Here is a 22,895-nt window from a genome sequence, read left to right as displayed (position 1 = left end):
CTCTGTATTGTTGAGTCTGGTGTCTTTCTGACATGATAGTCTTAATTTTGTTTTAGATGCACTTTAATGTTATTTACCTTACAGTTTGTGTACTTCAACTGTTTATAATACCGTTGAAAAACTGAGGAAAATTACAACAACCTAAAGAGCTTCAATGTTTCAATATTCACATGGTAAAATGCACACAAATGTTACTATTATATGTATTTAAATATTCAAATTAGTCCAGACGTTTGAGAAACTGCAACATGGATAAATATATATATTTAACTTTTTTAATTTAAATTTAATTTTGCTAAAAAGGAAATGTAAAGCGTGAACGTGTGCGTGCAGCGTTGGCTCTGTGCTGCCCTCTAGTGTTAGCACGACTCGCAGCCTGAACGCCACTCTTCGCCCGTTACGGGATCCATATGCTTGTGAAAGCAAGGCTTAACAAAGCAATGGGAACTTCACCAAAGGTGCTGCTAAGAGTCTAAAACACACCAGCAACTAAACGATTTAACGGAACCACAAAGACCATCCATCTTTCCCGGTTGTGGACAGCGTGTCAACTCTGAAAAAAAACAGCGATGGACCCGACAGACACAGCCCCGGATTCGTGGGAGCTGGAGGAGGATGCCGAGGCCCCGGCTGCCGCGGCGGGGCTCCCAACCGCCTTCGCCGCCCTAAACGTCAACGCCAAGCCCTTTGTCCCTAATGTTAACGCTCCGGTGTTCGTACCGAGCTTCCTCCAAGCCAGCGCCGTAGAAATGCCGGCCTCAGACGGTAGGTGAAAGCCAGGCAGCTGGCTAGAAGTTAGCTTAACTTGCTAGCATGCTTGCTAATCCAGCTAAGTTAGCCTTCCTGGCTTCAACTCGCTGAGTCTAGTCAGAGCCACAGTTATCCCTGTTCATTAACTCAACAACAAGTCGGCTTAACTTTTATCATATTGTTCATGTACAGATGTCAGTTTATACCGCAGTAGCAGTCAACCTAAAGTAAAACGTGACCTCCTTTCTCTAATAAATATTTATGAAACTTTGACATGCGTTGTTTTCTCTCGTCAAAGGTGCCCCTGATGCGGTGGCCAGCATGGAGGTGGCGGAAACAGCCGGTATGCATCCACCGTGTAGTCCAGGCTCCACATGTTCACATTAATAGATGGCAAATCCGGCTGAAAGGCAAACTGTCACACCAGGGCAGGTGTTACAGGCTGAGATTTGCGCCTTTTACTCTCAGACCAAACCTCATACAGACTCAGAAGGCTGTGATGCTCTCTTTTGAGCCTTACAGGTTCACTTACTGGGCCATATTTGGATTGCTGGCATTGGTAAACCCATGTGCATGGGCCTACGTAAAATATGATGCAACTACACTTGTCCATGCCTGAAATAGACATCACTGTGGCGCACACTGTGATGTGAGTGAAGAGCTGCATGGCTAAGGCCTCACTCTGCTTTGTGTCAGAGCTATGTGAAGTATTTGGGTACTTTAACTAACCAGCTGTACTCAGGTTGATCCACATGTCTGTGGTAGGGATTTAGGTTAGGGGGTCGAGTTACTTAAGCCCCTGAAAACTGGTCCTTTTTGAGTGGCGCTGCCAGAAATGCTGCTTTAGAAAAGAGAGTGACAGTTGAAACAAAAAGACCACATGTGGTGTAAGTATGTGGGAGGCAGTGACCTTTTTTGTCATATTTCCTACTGACAACCACAGTGAAGCATGTTTGTGCACCTACCTGTTCTAATTTTGTGAAAGACTTAATTGCAGCCTGATGTGGGTATTGACAAAGTCAAGGCACATCTTTGACATCTTTGGCTGGTTTTGAGCGATAAGAGCTGAGGAGATTCTAGTCACTGTACATGACTGCTGGGCTGCATAATTCATAGTTACGGAAACAGGAGGCGTAGTTTTGTGTTGCTATGGGAAGACGCTTCTTCTGCAGGGTACACCAGATTTCAGTGTAATCCTGTTAAAGGTTTTTGTTGCAACCTGAAGTTGCTGGCTTTGCAGAACAATACATTGACTGGGTTTCTAGCAAGGGGGGGGGGACTAATTAATGATAATTAATGATGAACTGCTGACCAAACATGGATTATCTGAGGAGGATAATGAATTTTATGCTCAGTAGCTTTTCCTAAGGTTTTAATACAACATACTGCACATTTAAGACACAGCTCTTAGGGAATCAGGAAGTTTAGGTTATTCACAAATGTTTAAGCGGTTATCACTGTCAAGCTCTCAAAATATGCACAGGACTTCTTGCGCTGAAACTAGTCAGCTGGCAGCCTGGGGGCCATATCAGACCCCCTGAAGCTTCCCATCCAGCCCCGAAAAGTTGATTAATTTGCGGAGAAACAAAATATGTTTTGGTTTTTAGGGTGTCTTTTGTTTTTAAATCCTTACAGCTCTTAAACCAACACCAGAACAGCCAAGAGTTAAAAATTACTTAATACTTGAACCCTTTTTTTTTTTTTTTTTTTAAATCCACCTGTCAGCAGTCCAATTCTGATTAATTCTGCAGTTTTCTGCATCACCTTTCCACTTCACGCACTCGGACAGTTCAATTTTTCCTGCCCTAGCACACTGGTTCCCAACCTGGGGTCTGGAACCCCCCATGGGAAGCGTGAGGCTTTGTCTGCTCTGGGCTGCCAAAATTAGATTAGCAAATATTGATTAAAACCTTGATAAAGGAGTTATTAATTAGTTTATACAAAGGTCTTTTGATCAGAAAAGCATTCATAGGCTTTTTTAGGGTTTTACTGGTGAAATAATTAAAATCTATGTTGATTTCTGACAGCAGTGTGTCACTTCTTCTTCTCTCTTGGGTCCTGGGGGCACCCAGCTTTTCTTAGGTACATGTAGGGGGGGCTCCAAGGAAAAATGATTGGGAAACACTGCCTTAGCTTGTGTTTTTCACCAGTCAGAATGCACAATATTATTGATGTTTTCAATTAAGTACTTAACTGATCCTGTAATACGTTTGTCTTTGGTAAAACCATCCGATTCCACCAAAAATACATTCTTCTTCACCACTCAATAACAGTTAAATATAGGCAGCAGTCTGTGCTTGAGTGCTGGTCATGTGTTTTTGTGTCTGCCGCTGGCAATTCTGGCAAAGAAGAACCTATTCAGTGAAATTATCAGGTGATGATACCAATCAACATCAGTGTGGTGTTAGTGGCTTGTCTTATTAAAATGTCAGCAGATGGCTGCGAATATCCACAAACAACAAAGTTTAAGTTGATCAAGAGATCGCAAGCACTACCAAGAACTGTTAGTTTGATAGGCTTACAGCTTTTAGATCATTTTTGTATTTTTAATGCACTTCAATAGGATTTGTAGGCTAATGCCCAGGATCAGTTCTTGGAATCAGGAAGGCATTGCATCTAAAAGTTTTTATGGTCTCCAGCAGTCAAAAGTTGATATTATAGTTAAAAACTAGAATGGATTGAGCAGGATTTGCTACAGTAGAAGCTTTTTTTCCTTTTCCTGAAGACTAGACATTGACATTGCAGTTCAATTTAAACACTAAAATGTAAATAGTGTCAAAACATGAGCAGATCTGTAAAGACAGTGTTAAAACAGGTTCATTTTAGCCAACATATACTTATCCTAACAATTACCCATGTCTTATTGCAGCTCCTGTGGAAAACGGAGGCACAGAGGCAGACATGACCACAGAGGAGGAGACATGGGAGCAGAAGGAGGAGCCGGGGGGAGGCGGAGGAGGTGGAGGCGAGGACCTGGAGTCAGGAGGAGCTTGCATGGAGGGGGGCGCTGCAAGGAAAGAAGATGAGGAGATGATGGAGGAGGAAGAGGAGGAGATGCCGATGCCCAAAGTGGCTCCAGCACCACCAGATGCCCCCAAGAAAGAACATGTGAACGTGGTCTTCATTGGTCACGTTGGTGCGTTTGATTTATTTACATGTGTGTGCAGTTTTATTTAAAGAATATCTAATTGTGTATTATTTACATCTGAATGTTTGTCTCTTGTAGATGCTGGTAAATCAACTATTGGAGGACAGATCATGTGAGTATCAGCACTCTTATCTCCTGTGTTCATGGATCACAGGGCAGCAGAGCTGCACACTATATGAATTGATCAGTTCGGTGTAATCTATGTAGAGTTGTGCTGTTTTCATAGATTTTGATTTAACTTTTATTCAAACCCATTAAAGGGAAAACAGTTTAATGTCAGAATAATATATGCATTTGCAGTGTAGTAGCTGTAAAAGCTGTTTTAGATACTTCAATAGTTATTCCTCATGTTTTAAAACAGTACATTATTGTTCTTACAAAGACAGATCTTGAAAAGTACCTACGCTTTCAGAAAACTACAGATCTTCAGTCATATTTTTAACCAAAAGCTGCCAAGAGAGAAAACACTGTAACTTTCACAAACAAGTATTTATGCAATTTAGACAGTTTGCTTGCAAGTTTTGGTAATTAAATAATAAAAATTTCTCAATAAAAGTGTCTTAGACTGATCTTTTTAATGCTGTGACATCAAAATATATATTAATAACGTTAGCTGTTTCTAGTTTCATATTTAAGTTGAAATTCTGGTATAGTGAAAGTCTTAAAAGCTGTAGAGTTTAGAAGACCAGGCTACTAGGTTTCCTCTTGCTCAGTGAACTTGAGTCTCACATTTGCTGTCATAATAACACCACAGATAACATAAATACAACTCCTAACTCGCCCTTTCTTTGTGTTTGGTTTTCTAGGTACTTAACTGGAATGGTGGACAAGAGAACCCTGGAAAAGTATGAAAGGGAAGCGAAAGAAAAGAACAGGGAGACATGGTGAGAGAAGTGCAACATTATTGAGTGTTTGCAGATGTTTTGATCTCAACAGATTTGTTTACTGTGCATGTGCAGTAGTATTAAGATTTCTCCCACTTTCATGAAACACTGATTAATGAATACATTTCTGTTTTAGGTACCTGTCGTGGGCTTTGGACACAAACCAGGAGGAGAGAGACAAGGGGAAGACAGTGGAGGTCGGCAGAGCTTACTTTGAGACCGAGAAGAAACATTTCACTATTCTGGACGCCCCTGGACACAAGAGCTTTGTCCCAAACATGATTGGTGGAGCGTCACAAGCCGACCTGGCAGTGCTGGTAGGATGGAAAGACATACTGTTCAGGCTGTCTAACATTAACAAGCACTAAACCTCAGATACAAACAGATAAATCCTTTACTGACACAAAACAACATGTTTTCTAAACGTTAGAACTTTCACTAGTTAATTATTACGTTTTAGAGCAGGAAACCTTCAAAGACAATCAGCCATGAGGACATCAATCACTAGACTGTTTGACATATTCATGGCACAAGATATATTTCACATCCATCATGGCGACTGTGTTTGGGGAGGGCAAAACCTCTCAAAAAACAATTTGTAGGAAATGTTCTGTCCATCTCATTCATAATGGGCCAAACAGAAAAGTTTTCATTGCAATACCAGTGTTCCTGCAGCTCCTTAAAAAGTCTGAAATTGGACATTTTGAATCAAAGATCACAAAAAGACCTTAAAATGTAAGATACTTTGATTCAATTCAAATCATTCTTGGAGTGTGTGCTTGTTGCATATGTTGATAAACATTAGGGCTGGGCAGTTGATCAAAAATTAGATTAAATCACAGTATAGCCTGCTGCAATTTTCAAATCGCAGAAGGTGCAATATTTCTTTCACCAGAAATTTATGTCAAAATACTAGTTTAAAACTTTTTTTGCAGCAGAGATGTCATGCACTAAATAATTATGCAATCATTGAAGTGCTTTTTTTAGTGTGGTCTACGAATTATCCTACTTTCTTCATTTTTATACTTTTTCCTTATTATTTATGAGAATGGCAAGACAACAAATCAAATCCAGTTTACAATACGAGTGAAAATCATCACAACTAGGTACTTTTTCAAAATTGTTCAGCCCTTGTTTGGCCAAATATTGTGTTAGTTGAGAAGATGAGGAGCTTAAGGAATATCGCAGTTGTAATATTGGGTAGAAAAATCACAATTAGATTATTTTCCCAAATCATTCAGCCCTGATAAATATCATTACACCATAAATTGATAGAAAGGAGGTATTAAATATGATCAGAATTGGGTGTTTTCGATCAAAAATTTCTGTCATGTGAAATCCCACATGCCTATTGTGTTTGACTGTTTGCTGCAAACAAAATTGTCTTATTTTCTCTCTGCTCGGGTCTTGAAAAGATCTTAAAAAGTCTTAAAAGTGTTTAGAGCCCTGAATAGGGAAATCTTCACTATCAGTGGAGCCAGTTGGTAAATTAAACCATCACTGAAGCTGGTCAGGAGAAGATCAAATACATCTTTACCACACAGAAAAGCTTTAATGATGGCACTTTTCTCTTATCTCATCCCCAGCCACCATCTATCCAGGCCAGCAGTTGCTTCAACTAAACCAGTCATTTTCAAACATGTTTTGTAAAAGGCACACCTAAGATTGAGCCAAAATCTTAAGGCACACCTCTGTATTCGTGCCAGATTTCTTCTTCATTTCTCTTTCTTGTCTTTATTTGATGTATAGTATCAATAATGCATGGTTGTTCAAATCTGCAACGCACACCTCGACGTTCCTGGCCTTCTCAATTTGGGAACAAATGAAGTACACAAATACACTCTAAAATGTTTGTTTTTGCAGTATACGTTTCATCTTTATCTGTCTTATGTACAGTTGTTGCAGCAATCTGCTGCTGCAAATCCAACACTTTTTGCACTGGTTACTAGGCATTTTTACTGGTAACTGTCCAAAATATGTTTATATAAAAAATTGCAGAGCGAGAGAATACCAGAAAAACACCAGATGGATTTTAGCTTTCTACGAGGTTGTCTGATTATTTGATACTTTATAATATTGCAAGTTTTAAAATGATATTAATTCAGCAAGGGTTACCTTAATCTCTGATAGGATCAAAAACATGTTACTATACTTTAACATGTGCAAACACATGTTAAAGTATAGTAAGTAAGTTTCTTTACAGTCAAAGTATTCGTGCATGGTTGTACAAATTCCTAAGGCACACCTAGGCTTTCCTCTAGGTGCAACAGTGTGCCTTGCCACACCATTTGAGAACCACTGAACTAAACCACGGCTAGCTGCTGGCGCTCTATCCTCAAATGGTGCTGATGGGACAGATCGATTTGTGCCTTGGAACTAGCGTATCAGCTTTAAGCTTTGCAAAATCCACCTGATGACAGACTATAAAGCTGGCCAGTCTACCAATAAGGCTAATCTCACACAACACCTGTATTTTATTGTTTGTGTTTATTTAAGTAATTTATAAAGAAGAAGAAAGCTCTTTCTAATTCATGTAAAATCCAGTGTATGAAAAGCCTATTTCACACTCAGTTTTTCCATCTTTAAGGATGGCAGTGTCCTACACTGGTGCATCCAATAAACCAGTTTAAAATGTCACCATCAGCTACTGCACATGATGCTATTGAAAATTTGCCCCATCCATTGGCGATGCCACTTTTAACAGCTTTTCTCCCTCATTAGTTCATTATTATTTTTTAAAATCATGAAGATATACATCTAAGTAAATAATAACTTTATTTTAAAACAATGGTTTACAAAGACATCTAAAGAAAAAAGAAAAAAGCAACAGAACACAAACAATAGAAAATACAACAGCACCCAAACAGTTCAAGAAGCTAAACAAAAACCCTGATCAAAATAAGCCAACAGCATTATAAGACATCAAAAACACAGATGTCATGAGGTACCATGCAAGACAAGACATCATAGGTAGCATAAAACCAAAGGAACCCTGCTACACAGCTTGAGACTGAGAGGACCATAGATTTAAGATATGTTAGCGAGTAAAAGAGAGAGCAAAGAGGAATGGATACAACAAGAGATAAAAACAATAACAGGAGAGTGAAAGCAGTAAAATGTGATGAGAGAAACAGAACAAGGGCCAATAAAAACAGTAAAATATAAATAGAGGATAAAATCAAGACAAAATAAGCTCTATAAATATACAGTCAGTGAATAAATGCAATGGCAAAAGTATAAAAAAGGAAACTGATAGAGATCCAAGCATTTAAGAAAGGAAGGAGATAAATATTAAAAATAGCTAAAAGGGCAATAGAATAAATTGAGGTTTAAAGGTAAAAAAGCAAGTAAAAGAATAAGAGGAAATGAAATATTCTAAAAACGTACAAGGAAGATAAAAATCTGAGAAGATGAAACCAAATACTCTGAATGGAGTTCTGGTTTCACTGAAAAGATCTGAATTAAAGCCAGCAAATGGCCATGGGATGTTGGCAGGGTGGCTTGTGGGTTGTAGGTCCAACTATCACTGCAGGCTGAGAGCTCTGCTGCAACACTGATAGCAAGCGGCCTGACAAACTTTACATGATTAAATCAGAAAACTTTACATTTTGGACTTTACTGAACTTGGTTGACAGTTAAAACCTTTTTCCCCTCAGAGGGAAACCCCAAAACAGACTGTGTCTTATATAGTGGTTCAAGTAATTGTCCTGATTTTAATGTAACTTCACTGTGCAATAATGTCTTTGTTGGTTTTTATTAGGTGATTTCAGCCAGAAAGGGCGAGTTTGAAACTGGCTTTGAGAAGGGTGGGCAGACAAGGGAGCATGCCATGCTGGCCAAAACAGCCGGGGTTAAGCATCTCATTGTCCTGGTCAACAAAATGGATGACCCCACTGTCAACTGGAGCCTAGAGAGGTGAAAAAGAAATAAGTGATGACAAAAATTATCTTCTCTATTGACTTAAAGCTACATCAGTTATAAAAGGGTTGATTGATCTTTGAATTACTTCCCTGTAGGTATGAAGAGTGTAAGGAGAAGCTGGTGCCGTTTCTTAAGAAGGTGGGCTTCAACCCCAAAAAGGACATCCACTTTATGCCTTGCTCTGGACTCACGGGTGCCAACCTCAAGGACCCTGTACCTGAATGCCCCTGGTACACGTAAGTTGGCTCTCAGGATGTTTTTTTTAAAGTACAGTATAAAATATTAATAGTTGTCTGGTTCCTTCTGCTAAGCTGAACTGCTACTCAGACGCTTCACACCTTCAGTCCTCTCAAACATGGAGGCTGTATTTTATGTAAACAAGAACATCCATCTTAATAGCTCTGTATATACAAGCATGAAGTTATTTTTCAGTGGCCCTGGCTTAACTCATGACTTGGTCTGATACTCATCTTAAACTTAGTATGAAATGTTGGCTATGTGGTCGGAGCCTCAAGGTTCAAAGCTTAATATCATCTGCAAGGAGTTTCTTTTGCACCAGAATTGCTATTCCAACTATCCAAGAACATTATGTGAAGAATCCTGACTGAGAGACACATGTTGTTTAACATTTACATTTTTCTCTGTAAAGCTGCAAGATTGCACTTACAGATAATGTCGTTGCACTGTACCTAAAGTGGGAGTAGCTGGTCTACTTGTACTTAAAATCAGGTCCAGATTAATGCCAGGAAACTTTATTTGTGACCACATATCAATATCCATGGACTAGGAAACAGTGTGGATTTCCATAGAGTTTAAATATCCCCCATTTTTAGCAGATAATAGTCTGTTTTCTCTCATTTCACCCGCTCCTCACAGAGCAGACTTTCATGTTCGGCAGCTTGGAGCCGAGCAGTCATGTAGCGTACATGTGTGACATCAGTGCAAACCCCTATTGTTGTGTGTGTAGCTCCACCTTTTTGGGACAGATAGGTAAGATAAGTACCCCCTACGGAAGAGTGCCAAAAAGTGGGACAGTACAGGCCAGTTTTTTGGGACCCTTTCCAACTTTTTCTTTATGGAAACCCAAAAAATGCGTGCCGTACTCCCTTGAACAGGGCCGCTCGAAGGAAACGACCTATAAGTGATAGGTTTATCTCTAATGTAGTGTGACTCAAACATAGTGGAGTTTGAGCTCAAGCCCAAAATTACACAATTACATGAAAATGAACCTTCCAGGAATGTTGTTAAGCACTAACTGCGCTGACAGCAGGTGTTAGTCAATAGATTATCAAAAAACTCCTGAGGGCCTTTTTTAGACATTTCCTGTTGTATCCCTAAAACAGGAGGTTGTTACCATAATTGCTCTTTATGTATTAGCTTTTAACTTAACTGTTTTTTTTTTGCATATTTAACATAGGCGTGTGCGATAGTATGAGCTCAGATCATGAAGAAATAGAATATATCAACAATCTGCTAAAGCTGTTTTATTGCTAAATCTGTGCTGCCTCACCCCAACCCCGTCTGCTTCCTGACGCAGAGGTGATTCATGGCTGGAGATGAAAGTGAACCTCAAGATTTAGTCCTTTATAAGAGATTTCAAACTGACCTACATGGATCTGTGTCGTGGTTTTCTAAACCATCAGTGTGCAATATACATTGATTTGCATAACCACAATTACAATAAAAAAAAAAAACTCAGAAAACAGTGTCCTGAACTTTTCCCTGTCTGCACGAGGTTTACCTCTAAGTGTAAGGAAATAAGGAGGGAAACTTTATAATATCATTGTTTTTTTGGGGCGTGGGCGATGTGTGCGAGGTCCAGACATATATTGTTATCTAAAATGTTTTAAACCACTGATTTCACCGTATTTCTTTAGCTGACTTGATGCTGCTGCATGATCCCTGCAGCTCCCTCCTTCCTCTCTCCTTCATTGTGAGCAGTAGCAGCTACGAGTGTGACACTTACTCTCCGTCACCACTCCATGAATAAATGTTTTCTGGACCTTTATAAATGGAAAATCAAAATTACTTTAAAATAAAATAGGGTTGCTCTTTTACAGCATATCCACATGTCTCAGACATGTGGATATGCTGATTATATTCTGGGTTATGCTTCCATTTATTTATTTTGGCAGTCTATAAACAAAGCTAAAGGAACTGTCTTATAAAATTGCATATGAACACTTGTGTAAAGCTACAGCTGTAGGAATTTCGTTTGTTGTCCGTGTGCTTTAAATAATAATTACTGTGTTAAATGTGCCTGATTAACTCAGAAGTGGATTTTTTTTTTAAAGAGGACACATGAATCAAAATTTAAAGTGGTGCAGAAAATGAAGAAATTGGTTCCATAAAAAAGATCAGAGTGTCTGGTGCTTAAACCCTCTGAGACCGGAGAGACACTTGTTATTTAAAGTTAAATAACATTGAGCCATAAATCATAGCCACTCACTTGTTTTTTTCTTCTGAAATTTCTTTATTGTGCTGTTCTAAAGATGCTACCTACGCCTTGATAATGCTTACAGAACTTTTTCTAGCAAGCCTGGAGCTTGGGTGACTTTCCAGAGTCTAATAGTAAAACCACACCAGTAACTGTGGTATTGGACGTCTTTTTACCCATTTATATTCCAGGTTTTGATCTTTCCTGCAGCTAGCAGTTAGTGCTGTAGCCATATTGTCTGTTTATATCCCAGAATGCATTGTGGCTGGCCTGTGACAACCAATGGCAGGCCTATCTGTTGTCATGTCATACTTTGCACAACAGCACATGTGGAAACAGAAACTGGAGGAGAGATCCTGAATGACTCATAATGGAGAGAAAGAGACACAGAGAGGCTGTGACGTGTCCCTCAGTGTCACTACAGACAGGAACTGCTTTCATTAATAACTCAAATTCCCAAAAGCGCATGGTCTTTTTTTGTAAAATTGTGAATGTTTTGCAGACTTTGTGTCACTGAATGATTATTTTTAACTTTTTGATCCCAAGGAGATTGGAGACAAGTTTGTGCAAAAAAAAAGGATTTAATGTGTACAAAAATCTGAGTTTTAATTTCAATGCAGTTTTTTTGTCTTTATTGTCACATAACTTTTTTAATTCAGTGATATTTCTGCAGCACACATGTTCTTTATGCCCAGGTTGTCCTAAAGAAAAAGGATGTTTAGAGCTGGACTGTGCACAACAGGGTTGTTTCACAAGTTTTAAGACAAAAAGTCCAGGTGAGACACCATGGTTTAAAAGGGTGCATAGGGCTCAGAGGGTAAGTGTTCTGGAGAAGACCCCCAGACCCCTTACCTGATGGTGCCAACTATGAAATGGCAAATTTTAAAATATTTCATGCATTTACCAGAAGAAGAAGAAGACTAATTAAATAGAAAAAATTGTGATGAAATCGTTATTGTAATCTGGTCATTAAAAAATCATGATTGTGTCTGTCCTTATTTTAACATCTTAGTCTGGCCATACACAAGACAGTTTTCAAATCTTAAACAGTTCTAGAAACCTCAGACATGAGGACAGTTTCAGACAACTTTTCATGTGAAAATCCTTTGAGTCCACACGCTAGACAACTTGGCCAGACTGTCAGACCACGCGCCTGTTGTCGGTAGAAGTAATGTTTTTTTTTTTAACTTTTTATTTACAAGAACAAAGAACATTAGTTCATCATGGGTGATACAGTTAAAATCAAAATGTTCTGTTACACATACATACATACGTACACATACATCTTAACATAAAGTCTCACTATACAATGTGCATATACATGATCCATTTTTCCCAGCGTTCCACACACACTTTTCCAACTGGAGTCTTAAAACAAAAGTAAGTCTCTCCATACTGTAAATTTCTTTAATGAGCCCGTACCACTGGACCAATGTTGGGGGGTCTGGTTGCAACCACCTTCTGGTTATAGCTTTCCTGGCACTTGCCAAAAGGATCTTCAATAGGTACCTGTCCTTATGAAGGACTGTTTCCGGAATTTTACCAAGATATAAAATAACAAAAGAAAAATCTAGATCCACCCCAATTATTTTATTTATCTCGGTTGACACCTCCCTCCAAAATAATTGGATTTTGGGGCAGGCCCAAAAAACATGAAAGTGGTTAGCCATAGGGGTTCCACACTGCCTCCAGCAGAAGCCTCGGCTCTGTGTGCCTGTTTGCAGTGCTGTTAATTTAGGGGTTATGAAAAATCTCACTACATTCTTCCAGCCAAACTCTCTTAAAGATCTTGAATTTGCGGTGGTCGCTTGTGTCTCACATATTTCTATCCAGGTCTCTTCTGATATTTGTATCCCTGATTCCTTCTCCCATTTTTGTTTAATGGATAACGTAGAATGATTTTTAGAGGCTTGTATACTTCCATATATTCTAGAGACCAACTTTTTATTATCTTTCTTTTTATATGCCTCATGAAATATAGAAATTAAATTGTATTCCTTCTCCTCCGTGATTTGTAATTTTTTATTATAATAATCTCTGACTTGCAGGTATCTATGGAAGTCCTGCTTCCAGTCCAAATGTGTCTGAAATGAACTCATAACTCTGAAATTTATTGTTTGAGATGAGGGAACAAAAGGATGTGATACCTCTCCTGACCCACTGTTTAAAGCCCCCGTCCAATCTAGCAGGTTCAAATTCAGGATCATATGCTATCCAATTCAGGACTCTGACCTGTTTTTCTATTTGTAACTTCCTCAAAACTTTAAACCATAGTTTAAGAGTGAATACAGTCCATTGATTCAAGCTGTTATAATATCTTTCAGCTTGTTTTTTATTTCCTATTATAGATTGTATTGGAATTTTTAACTGTGTAGTTTCCAAGCATTTCCATTTAGATTCATAATTTGGAGAGCACCAGTATACTAAGGGTTTCAATTGTGCAGCATAATAGTAATCCTCTAAACATGGTAAAGCTCTTCCTCCCTTCTCTTTTTTCAGCTGTAGAGTCTTGAACTGAACCCTAGGTCTTCTACTGTTCCAAACGAACCTTGAGATCCAGCCATTCCACTCATCAAATTGTTCTTTGGGTACCTCTAGAGGCAGAGACTGGAAGAGATAAAGAAGACGTGGCAACACATTCATTTTAATGATTTCTATTCTATTACTCATATCCAGTGGGAGGAGGGTCCATCTAGAAATATCAGATTTGATCTCTTTATTAATGGGGCCGTAGTTGTTTTCAAAAAGTTTTAACATATCTTTAGTAAGGTTTATTCCTAAATATTTTATTTTAGGCGAGTCCCATTTAAAATTATATTTACCTTTAATATCTGGGTGGGGAATATAGTTAAATGTAAGGGTTTGGGTTTTTTGAATATTAAGCTTATACCCAGAGAATAGATTATAGTTTTTTAGCAGGGACATCAGTTTAGGGATGCTTGAATCTGGGCTTGTAATAAAAAGCAAAACATCATCCGCAAACATACAAATCTTATGTTCTTCTCCTCTAATCATAGTCCCCTTTATCTCAGAGTCCTCTCTAATTGCTTGAGCTAGGGGTTCAATAAATAATGCGAATAAGGTCGGACTCAGGGGACAGCCTTGGCGTGTCCCTCTTTCCAAATGAATAGTTTGCGACAGGTGTCCATTAACCCTAATCCTAGCTGTTGGAGAAAAATATATTGCTCTAATACAATTGATAAAACCTTCTTTGAAGCCGAATCTTGCAAGTGCCCTGTATAAATATTCCCAACCCACCGAGTCAAATGCCTTTTTGGCATCTAGGCTGACTAACATTGCACTGATGTTTTCTGATGTAATATGACTCACCACCTGTAGTGTTCTCCTTAAATTATCCTGTGTATGTCTGTTTAATACAAAGCCTGTTTGGTCTAAATCTACCAGCTGCGGAACAATGGATTCAAGTCTCTTAGATAGGATTGAAGCAAATAATTTATAATCTACATTCAAGACGGATATTGGTCTGTATGAGCTGCATTCCTTTTTATCTTTTCCTTCTTTCAGGATTATAGAGATAACTGCTTCCTTCCATGATTGGGGGGCTTCCCCTGTTCTCAGTGTATAGTTGAAACAGTTAAGCAGGACAGGTGTTATCTGTGGTTTAAATGTTTTATACCACTCGGACGGATAACCGTCTGAACCTGGAGCCTTATTAGCTTTCAATCGGTAGAAGCAATGTTGAAGTGAAGATTCCCCACACACAAGATCTCATTGAATCTTGCGTGATCAAATCAGAAGAAAAGCAACCACGGAGGATGATCAAAATCCTCAGCTAGCTGTTCTAGCATGCTTTAAAGTTCCAGCAAAAACAAGAAAAAGAAAAGGGGTGAAATCCTGGCTGAGGTGAAGGTACAGTTGTGCCAGTTTTTAGCCGTAAGAGTGTATGATATTCAGTTGTAACACTGCCTGGTCTCCTTGCTCTCATTAGTTGTTTTGGGTATTTGTTATTTTGATTGATATTTACGATTTAAGGTTGGTAAAATAATCATTTAGACGCCACTCACTTGACGATTATTTGGCCACATAATGGATCAGAGAAACAATCGTCATGGGGGTGAATCTGACCTACAGTCCGGCTTAAATCCATGGCCAATCTCACCACTCATGACGTCTTGCCTTTTGTGGTGGTAGCATCAGACCGAGCCCTTAAATGTTTTCACCTCATTCTTGCACAAATCGTCTGCTCAAACTTTTCTTGTCCTTTGTTTCCCATAAAAAAGTGTAAAAATATTCAAGACGGACATTATTATGATGACTGAAACTGAAGAGTGGGAGGTATGAGCTAGCAACATGCATGGATTATATATCCTAATAAACGTTTCAGTTGGATTCATTTAGAGAAACTCCTACATCTGACAGTCTAGTATTTTATGGGTTCAAGTTTTTAACAAGTGAAAAAAACTTTAAAAAACAATCTACCTAGATCACTCAGGGTAGTCCGTGTTGGGACAGAGAAACTGTGAAAATATATACCTGTTGGATTTAATGACTATGCTGATGTGATGCTCAATCTTCCATTTTGTTCTTTATCAGGGGTTTGCCATTTATTCCCCATCTGGACAGTTTGCCAAACTTCACCAGATCCAGCGACGGGCCAGTCAGGCTACCCATCGTAGACAAGTACAAGGTGAGAAGCTGGAGGCCTTTGATCTGTTTGTGCAAAGAGAAAACAGAAAATGTGGCAGCTGGTTTACTCCGCTGCTTCGTCCTTTCTCAGCAGATGAGTGGGCGAAATGTCTTTGGGTTTTTGTTCCATTCGCCAAAAAGAAAAACAATCTCCCTTTCCAATTTGTCATTCTCCTTCCTCTTTGGTGATTTTCCAAAAGCACAGCAGCATGCTTACACACTGCAGCCTCTGCATAAACACTCCTCTTTCAGATAATTCAGCTTCTTGGCACTGGCTTCAGTTTAGCTGTTGGAAGCGGTTCAACACGTACTGTAAGTGTTGGTGGAATTGAGTTATTTTGGAGCTCTCTCACATGTCCATACAAGAATCCTCAGCTCTTTCCTTTTCTTCACAAGATGTCTTTCCTCTTCATCCTCTTGTCTTTAAGTTGTTTAAATACTCCTCTCAGCGTTGTTGCATAAGAGCCTTATGTAGCGGGTCTATGATTAAGTAGTCCCAACTGGTGTTCTCCAGATGTAAGGGGATTATGGTTCATTGAACTGGGTGCTGTATACTAATGGCTCAGCCAAGACTTGTGCACATTCAGACCCCCTTTGTGTAATTACATGCTGCAGTGATTAAAAACAATAAAGAATATTTCATATTAATTATTGAGGCAACCAATATTATGGTGGTCCACAATGATCACAACCCTTTACATGTAAACAGGTTTTCATGTGGTTTGCAAGGCATGGATGATCCCTATTTAATGCTATAGCAATTCCTGACAATCGCTGAAGCAATATTACTCAAGATTGTTCTCAAATTTATTCATACAAAGAAGGTTCCAGAGAAAACTACGTCAGATTCATGACTTCTTCCTTAACAGCGGAATTGTTTGTATGAATGTTCTTCAATTGATGAATGTCATGTGCTCGTTAGCCAACAGTTTGTGTACTTTTTCTCGTTTTGCATGGAAAAAATTGCATTTTATGCCCATTTAAGAACATGGGACTGAGAACTGAGGCCTGGGAAGAGAAGCCTATAAAACCCTATATTAAAAATGAATTAATTAATGTGAATAAGATAAGAAATATACTAGTGATACTAAATATACTAGCTAAATTCATCCATAAAACCAAATCGTTGGTTTACCGTTGAATTTATATACCTTGTGGATCTATTTCCCAATGAAGTTATTGTACTATAATTTGAATTTGTTTTTTATAATATTAAAGTTCTAAATTGATATGAAAATTTAATTTAGCTATATTTTAAAATGACATGTTATGGTGTCTTTTTTATTCTAGGAAATTAGAGTGCTGATTTGTGCCCAAATAATCATTTCATTCCATATTATCAGCGTGTAAGTTTGGGAAAGAGTGCTCCCTAGTCTTAGATTGTGTTTTTAATGAAAACAAATCACAGATAAGACATCTTTGGTTAGTATCAGGATTGTGTGAGTGTGTTTAGGAATAAATTTCTTATGAATGGTTGATGAATGAGGTGAATTGTTAGTGGGTTAATTAATTTTCCTCTCACAGCCAACGCTAGCAGCCAGTTTACTGTGAGAGCAAACAATGGAAACAAAATCAAACAGCTAGCCTTGCTTTGTCCAAACATGAATGACCAGGTCTGTTAGTGAATGAGCTTCAAAAGTGCTGATATGCATGTTGCAGATATCCATATGCAAGTAGTTGAGACCTAGCCTCTTGCTCTCCCCTTTTTCCAGGCTGTCAAGCTTAGCTTGGCTAAGTAGCTGATGTTCATAGCTTAATAATTACTTTAGAAGCAGGAGATTGGCATCAGTTTTCTTATTTAACTTGCCAAAATAGTGATTTACAGTGTTTGCCAGAAAAATCAACAACTTCTTAAAAGACTGCTTTCAAAAGCATGATTTAAGTTTTTCAAAGCATGCTGGGAACTGTGTGAGGCAATAGCTCATAAAACTGTGGGAGGATTTCAAGCTTGGATCAATTCGGTGACTCTTCTTTAATTGATGTTCTTAACCACAACAAGTAGCCTTAATGGGTGCGAGCTGCTCATAGAAGTGTTTGAACCAATCAAGTAGCATCTGCCATGTAAACAGAGCTCTGATGGATTGTTGTTCATGTTTTATTGTTTTATATTTGTCAGCTGTATTACCTGTCTGATAATCCTGTTAATCATTTCCACATTTGAAGGTACTGACTGCTAAAGGTTACTGATGGTGTGTTTACACCCACAGGATATGGGGACAGTTATTCTGGGAAAGCTGGAGTCTGGATCTATTAGTAAAGCCCAGCAGCTGGTCATGATGCCAAACAGGGTGAGATCTCTGCATGACTACTCTCTGTCTCTCTATCAATAACACCAAGGCTTCGTGCTTTGTTCAATGATTTCAGTCTAGACAGGAAGAAATATCCTGCAGCAAAAGTGATTTATTTTTGGTTCTTGTACCAGAAAAATGTTGTATTCCGCGGTTACATTTGAATATTTACAGATTTTTGTGTTTGTGTTGCAGCACACAGTGGAGGTATTGAGCCTGCTGAGCGATGATGTGGAGACAGATGATGCAGGTCCAGGGGAGAATCTGAAGTTGAGACTGAAGGGCATCGAGGAGGAAGAAATCCTGCCTGGTTTTATCCTCTGTAGCCCCGACAATCTCTGCCACTCTGGTCGCACCTTTGACGCGCAGGTAATGACAAGAGAGCATCTGAACTTTACATCAGACTCTCATAGTCGTCAGTCAGAAAGCTGGACATCTTACTCCATGCCCTCACAGCGGGCAAACATCAGATATGTCATATTGAGCGCTCATTTTCCACAGTACTCTTTAAATATTTGACTCTCTGCCATGTAAATTTCTCATGCCACATGCACATCTGCAGTCTGGGTTCAAGCCCAGCCTGGGACTCTTTCCCCACTCTCTCATCCCTGTGTCCAGCTCCATCCATTGACCTTTTCTATAAGTAAAGGCATAAAAAGCCCCATGAAATATTGTAATTTCAGTGTCCCTTTTTAAAAAATCTTACCTGGTGCTTTGACTTTAAATGTGGAGAAACAAGGTCATGTCTGTAAGCTTAATAGTTTTGTATCAGTAATGACACTTGCCAGAGTACATTTCAAACATTACTATGGGTATTAACATACAACTATCTACATTCTGAGGAAAGTGTTGTCTCCCTCTTTCCTTGTTCCTCGCCCATTTTAGCACAAGCAACAGAGGAAAATAGAAACGGGGCTACAAGGGCCGTGTCATGCTGCATTGCTCGCAGGCTTTAAGGATACTACAGTATTAATCAACAACTGATTTTGCTGCTGATACTCGCTCCCATCACGTGTATTTAGGACATGCTGTAAGATGAAAGTAATCAAATATCCAAGCGATTTGCTAACATATGAAAGATGCTTTTGAAAGATGCTTCTGTGGCTGTTTGCTGCTATTTTTTGCTTTTAGAAATGTAACATTAAATCACATTCTTCTATGTTTTACACTTACAATTAAGAAAGTTTGTACTAAGTTGATTTTGTTGCCTTTTTATTGTTTTTACTTGAGCAGTTTACATTTTAGACCCTTGAAATTCAGATGATTTCCTCCTTATTTGTTATCTTTGATGAACAAGTATTTATTTTTAAAAGAGAGGCTGCTTTCAGTAATTCTTAAAATTCTGTTGTACAACGCAATATCACTTGGAAAATATTGTAGGAGAATTTGGAAGAAAAAAATACTCTCATTTTGAGGAGGCAAAAAAGAGGAAACTGAAAAGGAAATGAAGTTACTGTTTAGCTTTTTTAAATAGGAACTGTATAAACAAGAAGAGTGTTTAACGCTACAACAGCTAAGGAGCTCTATATACCTAAAACAGCCAGCAGTTAAAATTGATCTGTTATTAGGATGCATCGGTTTTCATTTATAGCAGTGATCAAGAGAAATTATTTAACCACGGACAACTGACAGCACAGAAAAAGCTCTAGATCACTGGCGGATGATGATCCATCACAGCCAAAATTGTCTTAGGACTGATTGCTCAGTCCTGGATTTTCTCCAAGTCCAGATTCTTTTTCACTGAAAGCATTTAGCAAATCTGTTGACACTTCATAATAATGATCTTTTTTTAATCCATCTTTCTTTGCCTTTGGTATCCATGTTGACTACGACTTCTGATTAGGCAGTAAAGCAATAGAGAGAAGGTGTTTTCATTGCAGGATCTATTGTCTATATGTTAGGGGTGAAATAAAAAAAGGGAAAATTAGGGGTGCAGGTGACCTGGTGGTTTAAGGTGTTCCCCATGTACACAGTCGGCCTGGGTTTGAATCCGGCCTTTGGCACTTTCCGTGCATCTCCATCCCCAGCTCTCTCATCCTTGTTTTCAAACTGTCCACTTTCCTCCTCTATCACGAAAGACATAAAAGCCCCAAAATACATCTTTAAAAAAAATAGGGAAAATGAATGGTTTCTTATGGGGTTACATTTTACCTGCATGGCAGTTGATGGTATAAATGGCTGTTTATAAAATTTAGATTAATGCAAAGTGTTTTTATGCCACCAGGCACTACAAAACATGTTTTTTAGGAAAAGTCCATGACTGACAGACTTTAAAATGTTGTTGATTTGAAGTTCGATACAATTAAAGAACCGCCACAAGCAGATTTCACCCAATGGCAGTTCTAGTGTTAGGAGCTGAAAACACACAAAAAATTAACTTTGCATCAGATCATAGTCAATTGGCATATCTGGAGACTTAAATAATAAATGTAATCCACAAGTAACTGCAACTGCATGCTGTAAGAGAAAGAAGATCATCAGTCTAAATGTATTTGATAGTTTACTGGATATTTCAGGCTTTCTGTAATCACTTTAAGTCTCATGAACAGTCCAAAGAGGTCAGTTTATCTCCGCTCTAACATGACATGTCACTGTCTGGAACTTATAGTTGGCCCACATTAATGATATTACCAGAGACTGAGGTATTACAGCTACTATCCTCTCAGTCTAGAGCAGTTTCAGGCTGGCCTCCTCTGTTTGTGTACTGCTTCTTTAAAAGCCAAACCTGCTTTTATGTACCCAGTTTAAGAGCTGACATTTTTTTAAAACCCAAATGTAAAGAATACTTATTATATTATAATCTGAATGTAAAGAATTACGATATCATATACAGTTACTGTATCATAGATGTATGAATTAAATATTCTAATAATAGCTGGAGTTCAGTTGACTGCAACAGTGATTTTATCCGCAGCAGTGATTTCATTCCACTGTGTTTCTGATTCCCTTCAATGCCATTTTTCAGGCTGAAAAACAACAAATCTTTAATTTTCATTTACTTCTCTGACCTGGAGACTGAAACCATGATGAAGGGAGCAGGTTTTTTTTGGTATTACATCCCTTCATGTTCTAAACTCCAGGGGTGAGGCCGGCTGAGCTGTGAATATCTAGGGGTGTATTTCAAATGCTTTTTAGCTGACGCATTTATCAACACCTGCTCATTCGTACAATGTGATTGGACAAATACGCACATTTCAGAAATCACACCCGGACCTTGTTGTAAGATGATTTCTACACCCAAATCTGTGCTGGTTTTTGCAAGCATTATGAATAAGGGCCACTGTGACTCAGACGGATTAGTGCATGAAAGTATCAGCTTTTTGTAATTTTCATGCTCCTTAAGGAATATGTCTTGTCTGTATGTGAGATCTGATTTTAAATTTCCTACTCATGTGATCTTTTTTATTTCAGATCGTCATCATTGAGCACAAATCAATCATTTGTCCTGGATACAATGCAGTCCTTCATATCCACACCTGCATCGAAGAAGTGCAGATCACGGTGAGTTGCTGCTCCGTTTTTCAAGCTGCTGCTGAAACGATTTGTTTTCATTATATGTAATTTTTTCAGTTTTTCACAAATCTTCTGTCATCACTGAACTGTGACTCATTTGTTTATATCCTGCCTGCAGGCCTTAATCTGTCTGGTGGACAAAAAGACAGGAGACAAAAGCAAAACACGACCACGGTTTGTTAAGCAGGATCAGGTGTGTATCGCCCGGCTCCGGGCAGCAGGAGTCATCTGCTTAGAGACTTTCAAGGACTTCCCTCAGATGGGACGATTCACGCTGCGGGATGAAGGTAAGAACTTTGTGCAGGTCATGCAGTAAAGTTTGCATAACTTGCTGACAAAGCTAGAGAAAAGATAAATACATTAATTTGTTTGCTTTTTCCATTTATATAAATCGCTGTTCTCCCTCATCTTCATTTCTGACCTCCAACAGGCAAAACCATTGCCATTGGCAAAGTGCTGAAGCTGGTGCCAGAAAAGGACTAAATGCAACTGTGGCAGCATGCATGGAGTTCTTCCAGTCGTTACCAGAGGAGAAACGCTGCTAGAGCCGACCCCAACAGCTACTCTCTCTTTACACACAACTATGCTGAGGAGAAGATCAACAAAGAGGAGAATCAAATTGCATCAGATGAAGGAATCAAGACTGAATCAGTTTTTATGATGAACAATATGTAATGAGAGACCAAGTCCAGTGTGTCAGCTTTCTCATATTGAGAGCTCAGCTATGCCACTAATGTAGCTACATGCCCCCCCCTTCTGTACTCCCATGGCTAACCGCACTGTCGGCTGGCCGAGCCATTTGTTTTTAGAATGGAGATGGATGCAGTGTTGTGAGTTTGGGGAGGAAATACAAAAATATTCTGCTAAAGACCAGTGTAAGCCTGTAATACTGATTTGCAAAGTTCATCTCCCTGTTTAAGAGTGAAGTTAAGACTCCAGAGGACATTTTATTTGGTTTTAAGGATTGCTGTACCAAAATTTTTTGTTTGGTCTCTCTCCAAGTGAGGTGATTGAATTGAATTGAGCTCACATACTTCTCTGATGAAACATGGATAAACACACTCTCACACACAGACACACACAGCTGTTACATAATATAAATGAAAATAAATGATCAAGCTGCAACAGAAACTTGTTTTGTTTTCTTTTAATTAACTTCAGTCATTGACAAATCCACATCAAATGTGCTATCAAATGATGACATTTTATAGCTTTCCTAATATCAGAATGTCTTGTGGTCAGGTGGTTTCTAGTTATATGTTTTAGATGTTTTTGAATTAGCTGACACTTTTAAAACCCTGTTTGTC

At 38.7% G+C, this 22,895-nt stretch overlaps 1 protein-coding gene across 2 annotated transcripts; it reads left to right on the top strand.

Annotated features, from left to right (window-relative positions):
• Positions 1-361: 361 nt before the first annotated feature.
• On the top strand, positions 362-22,708 carry gspt1 (G1 to S phase transition 1). 2 transcript variants are annotated; one of them, XM_041815861.1, is made up of 14 exons: positions 362-765; positions 1,049-1,093; positions 3,620-3,886; positions 3,977-4,010; positions 4,705-4,782; positions 4,919-5,099; positions 8,543-8,697; positions 8,799-8,939; positions 15,695-15,788; positions 17,995-18,075; positions 18,271-18,444; positions 21,487-21,576; positions 21,707-21,875; positions 22,019-22,708. In XM_041815861.1, exons 1-14 carry the CDS (start codon positions 570-572, stop codon positions 22,069-22,071), a joined length of 1,758 nt encoding a protein of 585 aa, XP_041671795.1. In that variant the 5' UTR covers positions 362-569; the 3' UTR covers positions 22,072-22,708. The 2 variants fall into 2 exon arrangements, with proteins under 2 accessions (XP_041671795.1, XP_041671796.1); XM_041815862.1 differs by lacking the exon at positions 1,049-1,093.
• The last annotated feature ends 187 nt before the right edge of the window (positions 22,709-22,895 follow it).

This window comes from Cheilinus undulatus, linkage group 20 (genome assembly GCF_018320785.1).
Source record: "Cheilinus undulatus linkage group 20, ASM1832078v1, whole genome shotgun sequence".
NCBI classification, from domain to species: domain Eukaryota; kingdom Metazoa; phylum Chordata; class Actinopteri; order Labriformes; family Labridae; genus Cheilinus; species Cheilinus undulatus.
The sequence above is the reverse complement of the archived record's forward strand: the minus strand, read 5'-3'. Positions and strand labels throughout refer to the sequence as shown.

What these genes read in the sequence shown, in the direction of transcription:
- gspt1 (XM_041815861.1), top strand. Translation starts at nt 570, where the DNA reads ATGGACCCGACAGACACAGCCCCGGATTCGTGGGAGCTGGAGGAGGAT. An exon ending in GGAGGTGGCGGAAACAGCCG is followed by an intron (nt 1,094 to 3,619) that starts GTATGCATCCAC and finishes GTCTTATTGCAG; the next exon opens with CTCCTGTGGAAAACGGAGGC. An exon ending in GTCAACTGGAGCCTAGAGAG is followed by an intron (nt 8,698 to 8,798) that starts GTGAAAAAGAAA and finishes ACTTCCCTGTAG; the next exon opens with GTATGAAGAGTGTAAGGAGA.